Genomic DNA, 20,696 nt, shown 5'->3' with positions numbered 1-20,696 from the left:
ATACTGCTCGGAGCACCAAAAGAAAATCTGTATATCACAATGTGAAAAAGATAAATAATACCTGCTATTGATTTATCGAAAGTTATCTGTCTTAACGAAGAAGACTCCAGAGTGCCCTTGAAAAGCGAGATCTGTAAACTCAACATTCCTCCAGAAGAGAGAGCGCACAGGCTCTTAAGTGCAAGCATGATCCTTAATTCCTGCCAGCGCCGTGAGGACGTCCGCAAGAAGGACACCGACGCACTACGGATGCCGGAAGACGCCCATGAAGAGGATGTTGGTGTTGTAGCTGTCCATGACGAGGAACAGGAAGGGCCGGTTGCAGTTGAAGGGCTTGGGCGCCGGCGGGACGGAGAGCGGCCCGAAGGACCACTTCGTCTTGGTGGCGTCGTCGCCGTCCTCGTTGATCTCGATCCGCGCCCTGTGGATGTCGTCCTTGACCATGAGTCCTCCGGCGGGGAAGAAGGTGGTCAGGTCGGCCGACTCCGTGAACAGCTCGCGGATTCCCATGCGGATGAGGGCCTGTCGGGGAAGGGGAGGCGAGCGGGTGAGCCACGGCATTGGGATTTGGTCCACTGCTTTTACTCAAAATTTTTAAATATTTTTTAGAACACCTATACTTAACAAACCAACTCACGTAACATATTTTCACCTCATTGTAACCAGTCAAGTAATCTTCAATGCGGCTAAACCGTATACATATACTTACCAGTCTGAGCTCGCTGCCTAGACACTTCTCATACTTGAACTTCGGGAAATTAATGACAACATCACGGCGGTCCAGAATCCTCATGGCCGAGAGAAGCGAGCCGGGGTTCATGCGCTTCAACATGTTGTCCAGCTCGCGTCCGTTGTTCTGGTCCTGAGGGAGAAACACGTACATGGAGGCTCGCTTTCCCTTGAACGGCATCTCCAACACCTGTGCCTCCAGCTCCTCGGATATGCCTGCAACGGAGAGAAAGATTCTTGTTTGTATTTGACGTAGAATTACCACCGTGATATATGATTTGAATAAAGTCTGTGTGTTTCATGCAAGAAATTAAGATAGAGACTTCTTTCACATATTTTTCAAGAAATATCCCAGGACTGCATCATTATCGATGCCTCACCATGTCTATCCTTTTTACGTAGAAATTTAATATAGTAAGATATTAATTAACATTAATAACTAAGCACCGGGACTGTTCCTTGCCATGAACAACTTCAACAGTTCAATTCACCAGCTGCAAATCACCTGTTTTGAATTCTCCTTCCTGCGACATCATATCGACGAAGTACTGCTTTTGTCGCGTCGAGTAGAACCTCTCCAGCCTGGTTCTATCGGCGGCGAACCTCTTGTGCCAAAGACCCCGGAAGTAGACGGCGTTGATCATCATCATCTCTCCGTGGTTCAGGTCGAAAGGATACACGAGATGCGGGATGTTGCTCCGGGATGTTTTGTTGATGAACTGGTTGATCGTCACAGCGTTGCCCTCAGACTGGTGGTGTTGGGGGGGAGGGGGAGGAGAGGAGGGGTAGGGGGGTGGCGTTCGGTTAAAATTGTGCGGATCCGAAATACAGCCCAAATCGTTTTTTTTTTAATGAAGTTGATTTCCTCTTGGATATCGTAAGAACATGCAACCATCATTATTATTTTTTTCTTTATTCCTTCATCATCTTAATAAAAACAGTTTCATAATAATAATAAAAACAGTTTTTCCTTCCTAATATACCTCACCTTTTGAAAGTTCACCGTCTGCAGTTCTCTGGTGAGGAGGCGAGCCACGCAGTCCTTCAAGATGTTCCTATCGTGGACACACACGCCGTTGGTGATGTCGAAGATGTAGTTTACCGGACTGTCGTAAGATCCGTGGCTGTTAACAGATAATAATAAAAATCAGATCGAAACAAAACGTTTGTGTTAATAAAAATAAAATTGGAAAAAAACGTTTGTGTTAATAAAAGTCAAATAGGAAAAAACGTTTGTGTTAATAAAAATCAAACAGAAATATAACGTTTGCGTTAATAAAAATAAATAGGAAAAAACGTTTGGGTTAATAAAAATAAAACAGGAAAAACGTTTCTGTTGATAAAAATCAAATAGGAAAAAACGTTTGTGTTAATAAAAATCAAATAGAAAAAAAAACGCGTGTTAATAAAAATCAAATAGAAAAAAAACGTTTGTGTTAATAAAAGTCAAATAGAAAAAAAAACGTTTGTGTTATCTGCATAGCACCTTCTAAGCCACTTTCTGATACCAACCTTCTAAATCATATATCCTAAAAGATGTAATAATTCGACACTGCTTTCTAATACCTACCTTGTCCGTAATATTTTGCAAACATGGGAAGTTAGGTTTGAAAAAGCGACATGCAACATCAAAATCCCAAAATCAACAGAATTGACGAGTGATATTCATGAAGCCTTATAATGATGATAGCAATTGCAATGATTCTGATAATGATGATATTGTAATGATGTCAGTACTCCTACTTTCTCCAGGTGTTAAGTTGAATAATAAACGTGGTGTCAACGATAAGATATTAACAATAATTATCTGGAATTGGACAAAGTTAGTGAAGATTATGAGACTGATTTCCGAAACGAGGAATGTTGCTTGATAATGAATGACATTGACAAAAAAAGAGAGAAAAAAATCATAAACGTGCGTGTGTAATTATTATTTTTAGTAGAAGTAGGAATACTAACATCATTGCATTATCATTATCAGAATCATTGCAATTGCTATCATTATTATAACCCTACATCAATATCAAAATCTTCATTCTCATTGTTTTTGTTACAACCATTATTATAATTAATATTAGTTTTATAGTCACTACCATTATAGTTATCATTATTATTACCGACAATTTTACATTTATTATCATTATTGTTTTCATTGTCACGATCATCATCATTACAATTACCATCATTACTATCTTTATCGCCATCATTACCATTATGATAATGATGGTAACGATAACAAGGGCAATAATAAAAACAATAGGGATAATAATAGCGATAATGATAATGATAACAACAACAATGATAATAACAACAAAAACATTATGATAATGATAACGATAATAATAATAATAACAAAAATAATGAAATAGAACTAACAGTGATAATAATAATAACAATAATGATGATGGTGATGAACTAACAATGATTATAATAATAAATACTGATGATAATAATTATAATGATAATGACAATAAGGATAATAATAATAGGAATATACTACTAATCATGATTATGATAATAATGATGGTGATAATAATGATAACAGAAATAATGATGATAATGATAATGATAATAATGATATTAATGATGATGATAACAAAATAATGATAATAATAGTAATGATAATAATAATGATAATAATAGTAATAACAATGATGCTGATAATAATGATGATAATAAAATAATATTAATGGTAATAATGCTGATTATGATGGTGATAATAATAATAATGATAATAATAATAATGATAATAATAGTAATAATGATAATGATAATGATAATAATAATAACAATAATAATAATTATGGCAATAACAGTAACAACGAAAATGATAATAACAATAACAGCAACAACAATAATAATGCGGATGATAATAATAATAACAATAATAAAGATAATACGTTGCTGTTGTTAGCATTATTATCATTCTTCTTCCACGAAGCAATTGAAGTAGCTATGACGTCAGTTTATGCACATTCATTATTCACAATTCAAGCTGTTATTGTTATTATAATTGTTATTGTTGTTACTGTTATTACCATAATTATTATTATCATTATTACTATTATCATTATTATTATTATTATCATGATCATTATTATTATCATTATTACTACTATTATCATTATCATTATCGCTGTTATTATTTTCATCATTATCATTATTATGCGACTGTTATTATAATTTTCATTACTGTTATTATGATCATTATCGTCACTATTATTAACATAATTATCTATAATGATATCATCATTACTTTTATTTTTATTTCATATCATATTTGGTATAATTGCACTAGTAGTACTGTCAATATTGTTATCATTCTCATCATTACTATTATTGTTATTATTATCATGGTGATCTCATCATCATCATCACCATCATCATTACTACTATTATTATCATTATCATATTTTTTATCATTATTATTACTATTGATATCCCCATTATTATCATGACTATTACTCTTATCATTATTATCATTATAACTGTTATTATCATCATTATTTCTCTTGTCATTATCATTATCATTAGCTACGTTATCATTCTCACCAATATCATTAGTATTACTATTATCACCAATATTATTCATCATTATCATTAGTATTAATATCATTATGATGTTTAACATTATCTTTATATTTATCTTTATCCTTAATATTATTATAATTATTATTACTACTATTATTACCACTTTTTTACAACTGTTACTACTATTATAATCTATAATGATTGTTATCATTACTAATATTATATTGCTGTTATCCTTATTATCACCATTATTATCCTTATCATTGTTTCATTGTAACTATTATCATCATAACTATTATCATTACATGATATTTATTATGATCATTATTGCTACTATTATTACTATCGCTATCATTACAATCATGATTATGAAAATTATTGTTATGATAGTATATAATAATGTTAAAGCAATTATTATTATTATCATCATTATCATGCATTATCAATGTTCTTATCATCATTATCACTGGTATTACCGTTATTAATACTACTGCTAGTTTAATTTTCATTGTTATCATTATCACTATCATTATTACTATTATCACTATTATCATTATCATGATTACCATCATTATCGTTATGATTATTATTGCTATCATTATCATAATCAATTTTTATCATTATTATCATTATCACTATCTTGATCACCATCACTAATAATTAGGATTATTATCATTATCATAACCATTATCATCATTATCACTACTATTGTTCTTATTCTTATTGTTATTATCATTGTAACTACTGTTATTATTATTATTATCATTATCATCATTATCATTATCATCATTATCTTTATCATCATCATTTTTATCATTATTATTATTATCATTATTTTTATCATTATCATTATTAATATCATTATCACTGTCATAATAATAATCATTATTACTATTTTCATTATTATCATTATCATTATATATAGTCACAAGAAAAATGATAATAAAAGCATAGAAAATGATCGTGATATTAAAGATGATGATAATCTTATACATATTTATAAAAAAAGGATAATACTGATGATAATATCAATTACTTATAATGATGATGATAATAACAATAATAATTATTGTTATAATAATAATGATAATAATAATAATAATAATAATAATAATAATAACAATAACAATAGCGATAACAATAAAAAAACATCAACAATATTAACAATGATAATAATGATAATAATAATAACAATAATCATAATGATAATAATGATAATTAAAAAATAATAATGATAATAGGAACAATAATAATGATAACAATAATGAAAAAGCCATAAATATTTGTTATTATTATTATTATCATTATCATTTTTATCATCATTATTATGATTAGCCCTGCAATAATAATAATAATAATAATAATAATAATAATAATAATAATAATAATAATAACAATAACAATAATGATAACAATAATAACAGCAACAATCATATATGAGAGCAATAATAATGATAATTATAATAATAAAAATGATGGTGATGATAAAAAAGATAATAAAGAAAATAATAATATCATTATTATTATTAGTAATAATAACAAAAATGATAAAAATAACAATAACGTCCATTATGGTAACAATAAAGACAATAATAATAATGATGATAATAACAATAATAATAATAACACTAACGATAACAATAATGATATTAAATACGATAATTGCAATAGGGATAATAACAATAACAATGTAAACAATGATAACAAAAAAGTGATAATAGTAATAACAAAAATGATAATGATAATGACGAGGAAAAGTAATAATAATAACAATAGTGATAAGAATAAATATAAGAATAATGATAATGATAATAACAAAAATAATATGATAAAAATAACAACATTGATAACAATAATATTAATAATGTTAATATTGTCATCGATAAAATAATGATGATAATAATGATATTAACAGTTATAATGCTGCTGATAAAATAATAATAATAATAATAAAAAAAATAATAATTACTATTATAATGATATAATGATAATAATGCTAATAACAATAATCATGATGATGATGATAATGATAATAATAACAATGATAATAATAATGATAATAACAATAATATTGATAATGATAATAATGATAATGATAATAATAATAATAACAATAATAATAATAATAATAATGATAATAATAATAATTATCATGATGATAATAATAATGATAATAATAACAATAATAATGATAATGATAATAATGATGATGATGATAATAATAACAATAATAATAATGATAACGATAATAATAATGATAAAGATAATAATAATAATGATAATAGTAATAATGATAATAATAATAATCGTAAAAATGATAATGATAATATCAATAAAAAAAATTTGGATGATAATGATAAAGATAATGATGATGATGATAATAATAATGATTATTATAATAACGATAACAATATTAGTAATGATAATAATAATAATAATAATAATAATAATAATAATAATGATAATGATAGAAACAATAATATTAGCAACAACAACATTGAGAATCATAACAGTTATCATCATAAGATGAAATAACAACAAAAAATATTAATAATAATGAATAAAAATTATAATATTAATGATAACATTGATAATCGGAACAACAACACTTATAACAAAAAATAACGACATGATTAGGAGGAAATAATGAAAATTAAGATGATAATAACAGAAATAACAATAATAATGGTGCTAATAATGAATATGGAAATACTTATAGTAATAATGAGAATAATAATAATGATAATAATCCTCATTATTATCATATCCTTATTAATAATAATGATGAAACTACAAATAACATCAGCAATAATATTGATGATAATAATGACAATAGTATATTATTAACAATAGTGGTGTCAATACCAATAATGATAATGATAAATAATAATGGTAATAATAGTAATAACTACTACAACGAAAACATCAATAATAGTGAAGATAATTATCAAAATATTAATATGACAATAATAAAACTAATAGTAACAATAACAGTAATATAAAAGAAAATAAAAATAATGATAATGATGATGATGATGATGATAATAATAATAATAATGATATTGATGATGTTAGTAATATTAAAAATAGTGATAATGATGATAATAATAGCAATCATAACAATGATAACAACAATAATAATAATCATGATAATAATAACAATAACAACAACAATAATAATAATATCAGGAATGGCAGTAATAATGACAATAATAACAATGACAACAGCAATAATAATGGTAATGATAATAAAAATGATCAAAATATTCACAATACCAATAATAATAATGATATTCATAACAGGAATGATACTATTACTAGTAATAATACTACTAATAATAAATATAATGATGATAATAATGATAATAATAAACATCATATTCATATTGATGGTAATGATACTAATAATGAAACAACAGCAACAATAATAAATATAACAATAATGATAATCACAATAATAATAATAAAGTAACAATAATGAGAATAACAAAAATGATGATAATAATTATTATAATTATCCTCATGATGATCCTTATCGTCAACAGCAACAACAAAAACAATAATAATGATGACGATGATGATGATGATGATAGTGATAATAATAGTAATATGATTATAATGATAATAACAACAATGATAATAATGATAATATTACTTCTAATAATAGAAATAATCATAACAACAATAATGATAATAACAAACAATATATTCATATGGAAGATAAATGATATTGATAATAAATATTCATGAAAATGTTAGTAAAAAAAAAAAAAAAAAAAAAAAAAAATCTACGGTATTGACATTATAATAAAAACCCCACAATACACAAACTAAATTTATGAAAATGAGACAACAATTTCGCAATACAGCAGGATTTCGAAACTGTTGTCTATTTTTGGGAGTCTAATCTGTGCATTGTGGGGTTTTCTCTAATAAGAATAATGATAATGACAATAATGATATCAGTAATTACAATATCAATAAGGATGATTATCATTTCCATTTTAATGATACTAAAAAAAACATAATGATGATAATAATAACAAGAATATAATAATAATAATGATATAATACTAATAATGATAAAAAATATAAATAATAATGATAATAGCAATAATGATAACAATGATAATGATATCTATAATAACAACAGCATCCATCAACTATAATGACAATAATAATAAAAAATTATAATGACAATAGTAATAACAATAATAGTGATGTTGATAACAATAAAAGACTAATACTGTACTAGTACTACTGTCCCTACAACAACTACTACTATTAATGATGGTAATGATGATAATAATAATATTAATGATGATTGTGATGATACTAATAACCATAACAATGGAGATAATAATACTGACAGTAATAATTATCACCATGATAGTAATGAGTAACAATACGGATAATAATAATAATAATAATAATAATAATAATAATAATAATAATAATAATAATGATAATAATAATAATAATGATAATAATAATAATAATAATAATAACAATAATAAAATGAAAATACTAATGGTAATGACAATAATAACAATAATAATAATAATAATAATGATGATGTGATGATAATAATAATAACAATACTATTGATAGTAGTAATAATAACAACAACACCAATAATAAGGGTGACGATAGTGATAAGAATAATAAGAATAATATTATGATAATGATAATAATAATAGATGTATTTATATCCTGAAAAATCATTTTATTACTAGAACCAATACTACTGCTACCAAAAAATATAATAATAGATAATAACGATAATAATAATTACTGATAATAATAATGATTGATAGATATAATCATGATGATAATAATGATCATAATAACAGTAACAACAGTTACAGTAATAATGATCATGATAATGGCAAGACTTCGATAACATAGATAATAAAAATGATTTGAAAGATAATGTATTGTGACTAATACCAAATGGTAATGATTCATGATTACAAAAACAATAGTGCTGAAATAATTGGATATTAGTGATAATATAAATAATAAAATATGGGAATCCTAATAATGTTGAGTGATGATATTAATGATTCCAGCAATGATGATGATGATGGTAATACTAACGTTAATGATTATATTAATGATTTTGATATATTATCAAAGATAACAACAATAATGATAGTCATGATGATGATGATGATGATGATGATGATGATGATAATAATAATAATAATAATAATAACAAATAAATAAACATAATAACAAATACTACTAATACTACTAATATTGATAATGATGTGAAGATAATGATCATAATAATGATAACAAAATGATAATACTAATAATAACAGTAATATTATTATTAATAATAATAATGGTATCAACTTCTTGTAATTTTAACATCGCGAATTAAATTATACAAATGATTATTCATCTAGCCCTTTCTGGCATCTTTTTTGGCTCGTCCTCATTGGCGGTGACACCATTTAGCTCCGCCCCCTTCTCGCACCCGCAATCACTACGATATTTCATCACAAGTTTTTACAGAATGAGTAAAATCAATGGGAAAAGAAGCCAAGTTAATATTTCTAGTAAATGGTGGCAAATGGGCGGGACTTAGCTTATAATGATAATATTAATAATGATAATGATGATAATAATAGTAATAATAACAATAATAAAAAACAATTATGATAATGATAATAATAATGAAAACGATAACAGTTATTAATATCATCATTAAAATAACAGTAACACTGACAAAAATAATGATAGTGACAATAATGATAATAACAAGGATGATAATTATACCAATAATGATAACAATAACAGAAACAAATGCTACAATTTGCACTCTATATCTTAAAATTTTGACGAAACAAGCACTGAACATTGTTCATTATAACAAATATTGATAGAGAGGAATAAATGAAAATTTACTTCCTTGGCAGCACAAGTGATGTATGCAAAAAAAAGAAAAAGAGTTGTTCAAGAGTTGTTCTTTCTGTTCATTTCGTTCATGAAAGTCTAACCTATATGGGATAACAGGGCTACTTAATAATCCAATATTCTAGCCACGTATGAATTGAAAGATTAAGTGAATACAAATATTAATAAATCGAGTACCATACCCATTAATTAATTAATGGATATAAATACCCTCTGTTAAGAACTATTGTCCTAAGCCAACTAATACCAATCATTTTACATTCTCTTTTGAAAATAGTAAGAATTAGTTTTCTTTATTCAGTCATAGATAGCTAAAAAAACAGTCAAAATCTTGAAAGATTGGAACAACGCTGTATCTTTTTATAACACGAATATCATCATTTCTTAAAACAACATTTAATCATGTAAAAATCCCTCCCATTTCTCCCTATTGGAATTTAAATCTTCCTTGCCTTCGTATCCAGTGTGAAATGAAAAATAATTAGTGTGATTAATCTTGTTGCTTAGTCTCTTTGCTAACAAGCTCCATCAGGATTGTATTACGAAGAGAGAATGCGTGTTGTGTTGATCGGAGAAAGTGTGTGTGTGTGTGTGTGTGTGTGTGTGTGTGTGTGTGTGTGTGTGTGTGTGTGTGTGTGTGTGTGTGTGTGTGTGTGTGTGTGAGAGAGAGAGAGAGAAAGAGAGAGAGAGAGAGAGAGAGAGAGAGAAAGAGAGAGAGAGAGAGAGAGAGAGAGAGAGAGAGAGAGAGAGAGAGAGAGAGAGAGACAGAGAGAGAGAGAGAGAGAGAGAGAGAGAGAGAGAGAGAGAGAGAGAGAGAGAGAGAGAGAGAGAGAGAGAGAGAGAGAGAGAGAGAGAGAGAGAGAGAGAGAGAGAGAGAGAGAGAGAGAGAGAGAGAAAGAGCGTGTCTAAGCCCTTACAATTAAAATACAGATAAAACAAACAAATTAAAACAAAACCAATAAAAACACGTACTGTTTAATGTGTTGCGAGAGGGACCTGTACAAGGCCAGCGTCTCCACCTTGTTACTCAGCTGCAGGACCTTCTCCATCTGCGTCTTGGTCTCGCCGTTCGTGCCCAAGTAGGCCATGACGAGGGCGTTCCAGATACTGTAGGGCGAGATGAGGAAGTTGCCCGAGTGGGGGACGAGCTCCTTGAACAACCTCAGACTGAACGGCAGGATGTAGCTGAGATCGGCGAAGTTTGGGGGGATCATGTCGTCGAACTGTGAAATGCACTGGGGACTTACCCGCACCGCCAGGCCGAGCAGCGCCGCCACTAGCAACAACTTCATGGTTCTGCAACAGAAGACTGCGATTATTATGATTTTTCATTATCCTTTTATTATTTGTATTATCCTTTTATTATTATTATTTTCGTTTTTCTTGTGTAAATAACATGAATCATGCTTCATTTTGCCTTAACTCCAAAGGATATATGTGGTGTTGGAAAAAAGTTTATCCAATTCGATGAAGCTGTCAAGAGCCATCAAGGTAAGAGCCTCGTAGAGGACCTCACGTAGGACATCACGAAAAAAAGAAAAGAAAGAAAGAAAGAAAAAAGGAATACTAAATATTGCTCTAGGTAACATCAAAATACACTTCACGCAAGCTCTCTCTCTGTATATAAGGCCTATCATGAGACATTCACGGGGCCCCAAAAGTGCCCGCTCATACGACCCCAGGGGAAGGGCCGTCGGGCGCAGTGAAGCCTCGGATGGCATCGAGAGGGCCCGACGGGGGCTCAGGGCAAGTTCTGATCGGTGGTCGCCACTCCCAGACGGGCTAAAAGGTCATCCATTAACCTTATAAGTGAGTCATTATGACCTTCCATTGACACTGTCCTCCTGCGACTTATTTCATTCATCCGCGCGATACACGATTCGGGTTTACTCGAAACATTTGTCGAATATTGAAAGGCTAGCATTGAATGTCACGGCCTAGGTCACTGTATCATTGTACTGCAGGATGAAACTAATTCAGTAGCATACATTTGATATGCACACACACACACACACACACACACACACACACACACACACACACACACACACACACACGCACACACACACACGCGCACACACACTTAACCTTCCCCAGCCTTACACACAAACGCTTTTCTTCTTAACAGGGCTGGAATTCTGCAGAAATTCGTCTAAACGGAAACAGAAGACGACCGACGGATGGTGACGCCACAACGGAATTTTTTTCCCGAAGACCGTACTTTTGTTATATTGTAAGACTAAAGATGTTTTGTTAAAAAGTTTAAATCAATAATGAGATATTTTCCCATATTTAAATAAATTAAACATGAAAATAGCTGAACTGGCATGAACTGATATGATGTGGCAGACCGAACGTCATCGCGGCGGAAATTTCATCCGATGTCACTTCAGCTGGGTCTTCTAGCTGGGCATCACCAAAGGCAGAGCCACAGTCCCATAGAGTGACTTTAAACCTTCAGCCCTACAACACACTCACTATGAATAGTCGTATACTTTTTAGATAAATCAAGTTTACAGGTTCAATGTCGCATTTTCTTAAGTTATACACCTAATACATTTTCTATAAAGAGATGCGGGTGCATTTTATGTTGTTGAATGTTACAGTACTGGCTTAGTAATGTATTTATTGCATATTGTTTTATGCAGTTCAATAAACAAGAAAGTAACGCAGGGAATCTTATAATCGCCAGACTTTGAGCCTACGCACTGTAATCTAATGTTTATCAGTTTATGATAGTATATGGTCCAATATTATTATTTATATCCATTTTCTTTATCCCCTGATGTTTATATACCAAAATGCTGCTACGGAAAAGCTGACAGCTAGCAGTAACGCAATCAGTCTTGAATATATTCACTGATTAATTTTGAAGGATTTCTACTGATTCTGGTGTTTAAAGAATAAAAGACAGCCGGAATCCGTACCTATTCCAATGTAGCTTCAACTCGACTTTTTCAAAGAACATTTCCCGGCTCTATCCAATTTCACCCTATAGTGTCCATTTATTTTAGTTTTAAGAATTAGCTACCTAAACTAATCGATCAGATATATAAAAAAAATCCCAAAATAATATAGTTTTCAAAGGACGAACCAGTAACTTGTTCCTGTAAACATTTGGTCTTGTTTCAGATACCTCACTGTGCGAAAACAAATCAGTTTGTATTCGTCTATTTGTAATAAAACGTAAATAAATTGCCCGAGATATATAAAACAAACAAACTTACACCTTCATTGAATAATGGTGTTAACGTACATGAATTTACTAAGTAATTTTACTGACCTGTTTTCACTAAAATTGGCTTAATAAGCTTAACTGCTCATCTTCTACTTCATTATATTTACTATTAGCATCATTATCATTATTACTTTTATCAGTATTACCATTATAGTTATTATTACTACTACTACTACTATTATTACTACCATTATTGTCATCATTAGTGTTATTAAAATTATTGTTATTAATAATAATATTATTATTATTATCATTACTATCATCAACGTTACTCTTATCCTTGTCACTTTTACTAATACCATTGTTATTATCATTCTTATTGGTAATGTTATTCTTATAATTATTATTATTATCATTATCATCAGCAGCAGTGGAAGTATTAGTAATTGCAGTATTCCTCTAATAATATTTCTTCTTCCCCTTCTTACTGTTAGTATTATTATCTTCCTCTATCTCATCGCCATAATTACTATTTTTATTATCATTATCATTATTATTATCATTATTGCTATCACTACTAATATCTTTACTATTTTCATTATTATCAATATCATTACTACCATTACCATTTTTATCATCACCATTATCATTATCATTACTATTACTTTTATCATCATTATTATTATTACTGTTAATGGTATCACTGTCGTCATAACTGTTATTTGCTTTTATTATTGTCATCCATTATTATCATTATTGTTACTATTATTGTCATTGTTAACATTATCACTATCACTATGGATAATGTTAACATTGTTACCATTATTATTGTTTTCTTGTTGCTCACATCGTTATCATTAGTTATCATTATTACTATCATGATAATAACAGTGATAATGATAATGATAATAGCAATAATACTAGCAATTATGATAATGATAATAGCAATTATGATAATGATAATAGCAATTATGATAATAATTGTAATAACAAAAATGCCAATAATAATAATAATGATAGTGATAACAATAATAATAACGATGATGATAATAATAATAACAAAAATAATAATAAGTGACAATAATAATAGTAATGGTAATCATAGTAATAGAAGTGATAATAATAATCCTTATTATTGCTACCGTTACTTTTACCCCGTGGATATTGTTCCGGCACCGGATTTTATAAGTCTGGCTATTCGTCCGGCATACACGCGCACTAAATATTTGCGCGCAAATACACACTCGTGCTTGCGCATTAGCCTTGCATACACACTTTGGCGCTATTTTTGTGTTGTTCATTGTTCATGGCTAAGGGTCGATCATCGATTATGGATTCCTTCAAAGTTGGAACTGAATTTGCCAGTTTTGCTGATGTGAAGGACAGCTTGACCAAATTTCAAGAGAGCACTTTCGCACAGTTTTAGGTCGAAGATTCAAGGACTGTTGCTGCAGCTTTGAAGCGTACACCGGATAAGAAAGTGAAGCCAGAGTTGAAGTACTGCTTAGTGTTTGCCTTCATCTGGAAATACGGCAATCGGGAGGGGGCCCCGGGTTAGGAGGGATTTTGGGTTCATACGGCGATCCTACTGGTAGTTCGTGCGTTTAAGGTACGGTTTACTCGCTCGTTCATTCCTGCAACACCGTGTCGAATCATCCGTGGCCGAACCTTTTTATCATCTGAAATACTATCATTGGATCGGATTTTTTTTCAATTTCCCACATTCTTTTGTTTTTAAAATGCATGGTATGAACGAAATCACCCCCTCCCCCCCAACCCCCGATTCCCCACGGGATCCCCCAACATTGTTGGTGGGAGCAAGGGCTATTATATAAGTACTTATATAGACCTTGGTTGGGAGTCGGCGACTTCGTCTCTGACGTGTGCGGTCCTTTCGTTTATAGACGCGATATAATCACAGAATAGGGATGAAAAGCAAAGAAATGTCAAACTGTAGCAAACTTAGCATGTATGTCCACTCGGTCCTAAGAATAATTAAAAATTTTGATGATGTGCATGAAATGACAAAGACAGAATTAATGACTGTGCGAATGCCGGACGAATAGCCAAAATGTTATAAAATCCGGTGCCGGAACAATATCCACGGCGTTACTTTTATCATCCTAATTATTGACATCATCATTATTTTATTACCAACATAATAATTATAAATATCTTTATTACCACTAACATCATCACTTCCATTATGATCATGATCACTCTAATCAGAAACAGGTCTCCCAGAAAAAAAAAAATACTTACCAAGTTATAACTACGTCACAGACAAATATAAAATCCACACGCTGGAGTTCATAGAGCAAGACATACACCTGAAAGATCGCTCACTCTCCCTTCACTGCCTCAGCGACACTTGCAGCTCGCTAGACCCGATCAACGGCAACGCGCGGGAGGAAACGGGCGCACGACCTCGTCTTGGCGCGGCTCGTCGGGTTCTAACGGCTGCGCGCGGCGGGAGGGCGGGCGCGGGTCGCGGGTCGCGCTGCCGGGAAGGCCTCGTCCAAGGAAAGCTTATATATATATGTATATGTGTGTGTGTGTATAAACACACAAACACTTATATATGTGTATATATATGTGTATATATATCTATAGCTATCTATCTATCTATCTATCAGGGAAATGAAACACGGCAAATGAGAAGATGAGGCCTCTCCTCGTTTGTGAACATGTAAGTATAAATATGAATCTGCGAAACGACCCTGGATCGAATGAAGTGGCTTGTTTGACAATAAAGTCTGTTCAACATGTTCGAACGAGTTGAGTTAATGGCGGGAAGCGCGACAATCGTTTCAGATCACGCTTGAGAAAAAACATGGAAAGACAATGAATAAAACGCATATGAAGAACACAAGATGCATCAGCTTTTATCTATATTGTATGGCAAATTGCACTGTACTATTTTCAATCCAAAATACGCCAGGGGTTTATTGTGTCTGGCAGCCTTCGAAAAGAAAACTACAAAATATCACATCCAGTCAGGAAGACTGCACTAATTAAATCTGTGTCGCCATATATTACGCACTGGCAAGCTTGTGACTTCGTATACGACGGCACTGGTAGTAGAGTCTGTTACTGTAAGACATAAAATTTAATGCGGCCATTGTAACACCTCGGAGGAGAAATTTTATGTACAAGCTGGGGATATAAATAATGGAAACTTTGTGAATGATTACGTTGATATTATTTTGAATTTGCCCAAACAGGCAATAGTCTCTCCGAGGGGAAACAAATCCGTATAAAATTATTGCAACAAGTTTTACAATATTTTACTTGAAATATGGGTAAACACCAACCTCTTATTTTTCATAGAAGAGATAGCAAGAACTGCAAAAAGGTAAACAAAGAGATGGCTCTGCATAACAAAGGCAACTCACCCACGTTGCAAGATCAATGGGAACGGAATTCAGACTGCAATATGCAACAATGCTTTACCACACTTGTCACTTATTCAAGGTCGTCTTTGAGTGACTGATAATGTAGTTCTTCAAAATAGAAGGAAAAATAAATTGACGCAACAGGAAATTGGGAGTACATGATAAATAGACCATTAATAACAGACAAATAAATATTTGGACATCTTGGAAAGGATTCATTCGAATCTTCGAACGCTTCGAAACTGCCCAAAAAACGACCCAAACATTACAAACATCTATTATGTCTCCAAGTATGTAACATTCCTCGGTGTCCTTTTCCTGCCACTCCTCCTTCTCTTCCTTGTGCCCGTGTTTGTACCCTTTGGTATTCCTTAGCTAGTCCGCCGTTCTAATTGCGCCTTACGAAATGCACGCGTAGATTATTTACCTTCAGCAGCTGTGAACGCCGCTGACCAGGGGACGAACCGAGAGAGCAGCGGAGGTTAAATACTATGTTTTATTAGCAGCATTATGTTTATTTTATTTTTTCTAGTATCTATTTACGTTAAAAAAATATGTTCACGAAGATATTATAATGGTAAGTAAATGAAAAAAAGGTACACGATATATCCTTTATTATAAACTGGCAGCGCCGTCCTCAGAGTCCCGGATGTACCGCGCCCTTAAACGCACTTGCACCTCCAATTAAATACTTTATCTCAATCATTGGCCTCTTCAAGGTACTGCGAAGAAGACAAAGGGTTACGTATCACGCGCAAGCACTCGCTGAATGGAGGTTGGAAAATGTTGAGAAACTCTACTCTTTGCCTTTTTTTAGAATCATTTTTTGTGTTTTTGTTTATCTTATTTTGGTCTAGGTCTCGGGTTTTAAAAGATTATGCGTTTCTGATAATTTGCTAGACAGGAGTGGGAAGTGATGATGGTTCTTGGTTCCTATGATTTCTGATGTGTTTTCTTTAAACCGCTTGTTCGCTCGTTTCCCGCGAAATTCTGCTGTGTTATTAGACTTCATGTTTCTAATTACTAACCTTCGTTAACTTCGTTAGGTCATCATCTCTGTGATTCTTTCTTTCTTTTACTCTGTGCACTTATCTCTCTCCTTCTCTCTCTTTCACTCTCTCCATCTCCCTCTCTCTCTCATTCTCACCCTCTCACTCAACTCTCTCTCTCTCCCTCTCTCACTCCTACTCACTCTCGTCCCTCCCTCCCTCTCTCTCTCTCTCTCTCTCTCTATCTATCATTCTTTCTCTCTCTCTCTCTCTCTCTCTCTCTCTCTCTCTCTCTCTCTCTCTCTCTCTCTCTCTCTCTCTCTCTCTCTCTCTCTCTCTCTCTCTCTCCTCTTTGTATGTGTGTATGGTACAAATGTTGAGTGTGTGTCTTAGGCAAGGAAAGCACTATCTACACACACAAAAATTATTTAAGAGCAAAAACCTAATCTCTATTGAGAGCAACAATTCAGGTGTAACGAGAAGGGAGACAGATAGATAGTAAATGTAAGAACTTCGGAGCATCATCATGTCATCGTATTCAGAGTCTTCAAAAGAAAAAAAAATGAAGATTTGTTTAAAATACACAAAAAATATTTACAAGATCCTATTGTTTCATCTTTCGAAAGATATAACATCTCCCTCACAGCCATCGACCCAATTCAACTTACTTGAAAGGAATGTACTACCCTTTAACTTCCTATTCATGACTTATCAGTCATTATCTCAAGACAGTTCCTGCATTTCTCCTTCGCGTTTGCTTATAGTTTGCTTATGGTAGTAAATGTTCAGTGCTACGCGATAGTAGTCAAAGGCTAAACATTTAACCACGTTTACAAAAATTACAGAACCCTGACAATATATATATATATATATAAGCACACTCCAATATATATATATATATATATATATATATATATATATGTATATATATGTGTGGAATGTATCTATAAAAATATATATATAGATATAGATATAAAAATATGTCAATATATAAATGTATATATATAAATATTTGTATATATATATATATATATATATATATATATATATATATATATATATATTCATATATTTATGTATATACTCTCAACCAAATATGTATATGTATATATACAAATATATATATGTATATATACATGTATATATATGTGTGTGTGCGTGTGTGTATTTTTTACACATAAACGCATACATATGCATACATGCACATTTCTTATTTTCCCGCCATACTTGTACACCAAGAGTAATACTTTGCTACATAGTGGTGTGTAGAAGTGAGATCCGGGTGCAATTTACCCTAATTACGGAAGGGGGAGGGGGGAGGGGGAGAGGTAAGGGCACCATCCACAGTAGGTCACGTGATCAGTCTCACGTCTACTCCTTCGGTCGGGTAAGACGTACCGTATCTCCTGTTGCTTCATTAAAGATTGGTCTTTATGTACTGAGGGTTGTTAAGTCCGGGGATGAATTTTCGGATTAGTTGTAACATGTCCAAAGGTATTCCACAACAGATTAGTAGACTGCCAATACATAATTTCTTAGTCCCACTTTATTATCTACTACCTTGTTACCATGGATACCCAAATACCAAGGTAACGAAAGGAACCTTCTTGGTAAGACCACTCTACCAACACCCAGCCTTATTAATTGCAGAAAGTTGAGCAATAAAGATGAAGGTTGATTAGGCAATATGGACAATCAATTGCATTCGTCAAGAGGCATTAGCTGACGAATCCCACTTGGCCATGACTGATCAGTTTAGTCGTTCCGGGAGATGACTTAGGTTCAGTGACTAAATGCATAGGCTTCCTTGCGATTCAGTGGCCTCGTGAATTCCCAGGGGAGGGGAGGGGGGAGGGTGGCGGTGGGTGGCATCCAGTCAGAAAGGGAAATAAGATGGTGATTTTGAAATTTGTATCAAAATCGAATAAAGTGTTTATTTTCATGTTTAATCTGTGTTTACATATTCGAAATATCTCCCCTTTATCCTAATATTTCTCTGTACTAGGCTTTATAGTTGAGTCTTTGGATCATGCAGTCAAGGAGTTGGTCCCAGGACGCCACTGGGACAAAGGCATGGGGGGCTTTGAATTAGCTTCGGAAATCTGAGTATAGTCGATGATGGCAACACACGAAATCCCTTTTGTTGGACGAGTGGTACGACGCAAGGGTCTGGAATAAGGCTCACTAGCTGGAACCACGAATGATAATAATAATAAAAAAAATCCCGGTATCTATACTTAGTTATTTTTTGCTGCTAGCCATTTTCGACACTCAGCCGCTCGTAAGGTACGACGAACTATTTGTAATATGTAGATACATGTGTATGTATTTATACAAAGGTAGAGGTAGAAATTATATAACACATATGCATCCATACTTACACACTCACACGGGGAGCACACACACATACACTTAGACAAAGACCCACACAAACACACTCACAAAAAAGAGCAATCAATATGATTCCCACTTCGTATCATGTGCCCCTCGTCACGGTCGCCGAGCGGGTAAAGGCGCCAAGATTCGAATTCACGTTCGCGGGTTCGAATCAACAACAAGGAACTCATACTGACAGGACTGGCCGCTTTTCTGTAGCAGTATTTCCACCGTTTTCTAGACGGTAGATGAGAAAGAAAATGGATATAAATAATGATACTGAACCGTACACTATCATAAACGGATAGATACGATTACAGTTGACTCTAACTTTAATAAGATAAATGGTAATAGCTTAAAATAATAATTGTATATATTAAAATTTCGTCTACTATTCCCTTCTTTTAAGGGGTCTGAAAGAGATGTCTGAGCTTTCACAGTCTCACTGCTGGTCGTACTAGAAGTCTGATGGCAAGTCCGTAGGGTCAGATTCTATTGATTGTAGGATTGATTCCCTGCATAACTTCCTTATCATGACACTACATGAAACAATATACAATAGATACATTATCA

The 20,696-nt window shown here is 31.9% G+C and overlaps 1 protein-coding gene across 1 annotated transcript; it reads right to left on the bottom strand.

Annotated features, from left to right (window-relative positions):
• LOC113799908 (ipis-1) lies at positions 1–15,819 on the bottom strand (the record flags this gene model as incomplete). Its single annotated transcript, XM_070133711.1, is given in 6 exon segments — positions 1–522; positions 710–945; positions 1,235–1,478; positions 1,718–1,853; positions 11,158–11,481; positions 15,626–15,819. Coding segments are annotated over 5 exon segments (1,215 nt in total). The 5' UTR covers positions 11,478–11,481; positions 15,626–15,819.
• Between the last annotated feature and the right edge of the window lie 4,877 nt (positions 15,820–20,696).

This window comes from Penaeus vannamei, chromosome 19, assembly GCF_042767895.1.
Source record: "Penaeus vannamei isolate JL-2024 chromosome 19, ASM4276789v1, whole genome shotgun sequence".
Taxonomy (NCBI): Eukaryota; Metazoa; Arthropoda; class Malacostraca; order Decapoda; family Penaeidae; genus Penaeus; species Penaeus vannamei.
The sequence above is the reverse complement of the archived record's forward strand: the minus strand, read 5'-3'. Positions and strand labels throughout refer to the sequence as shown.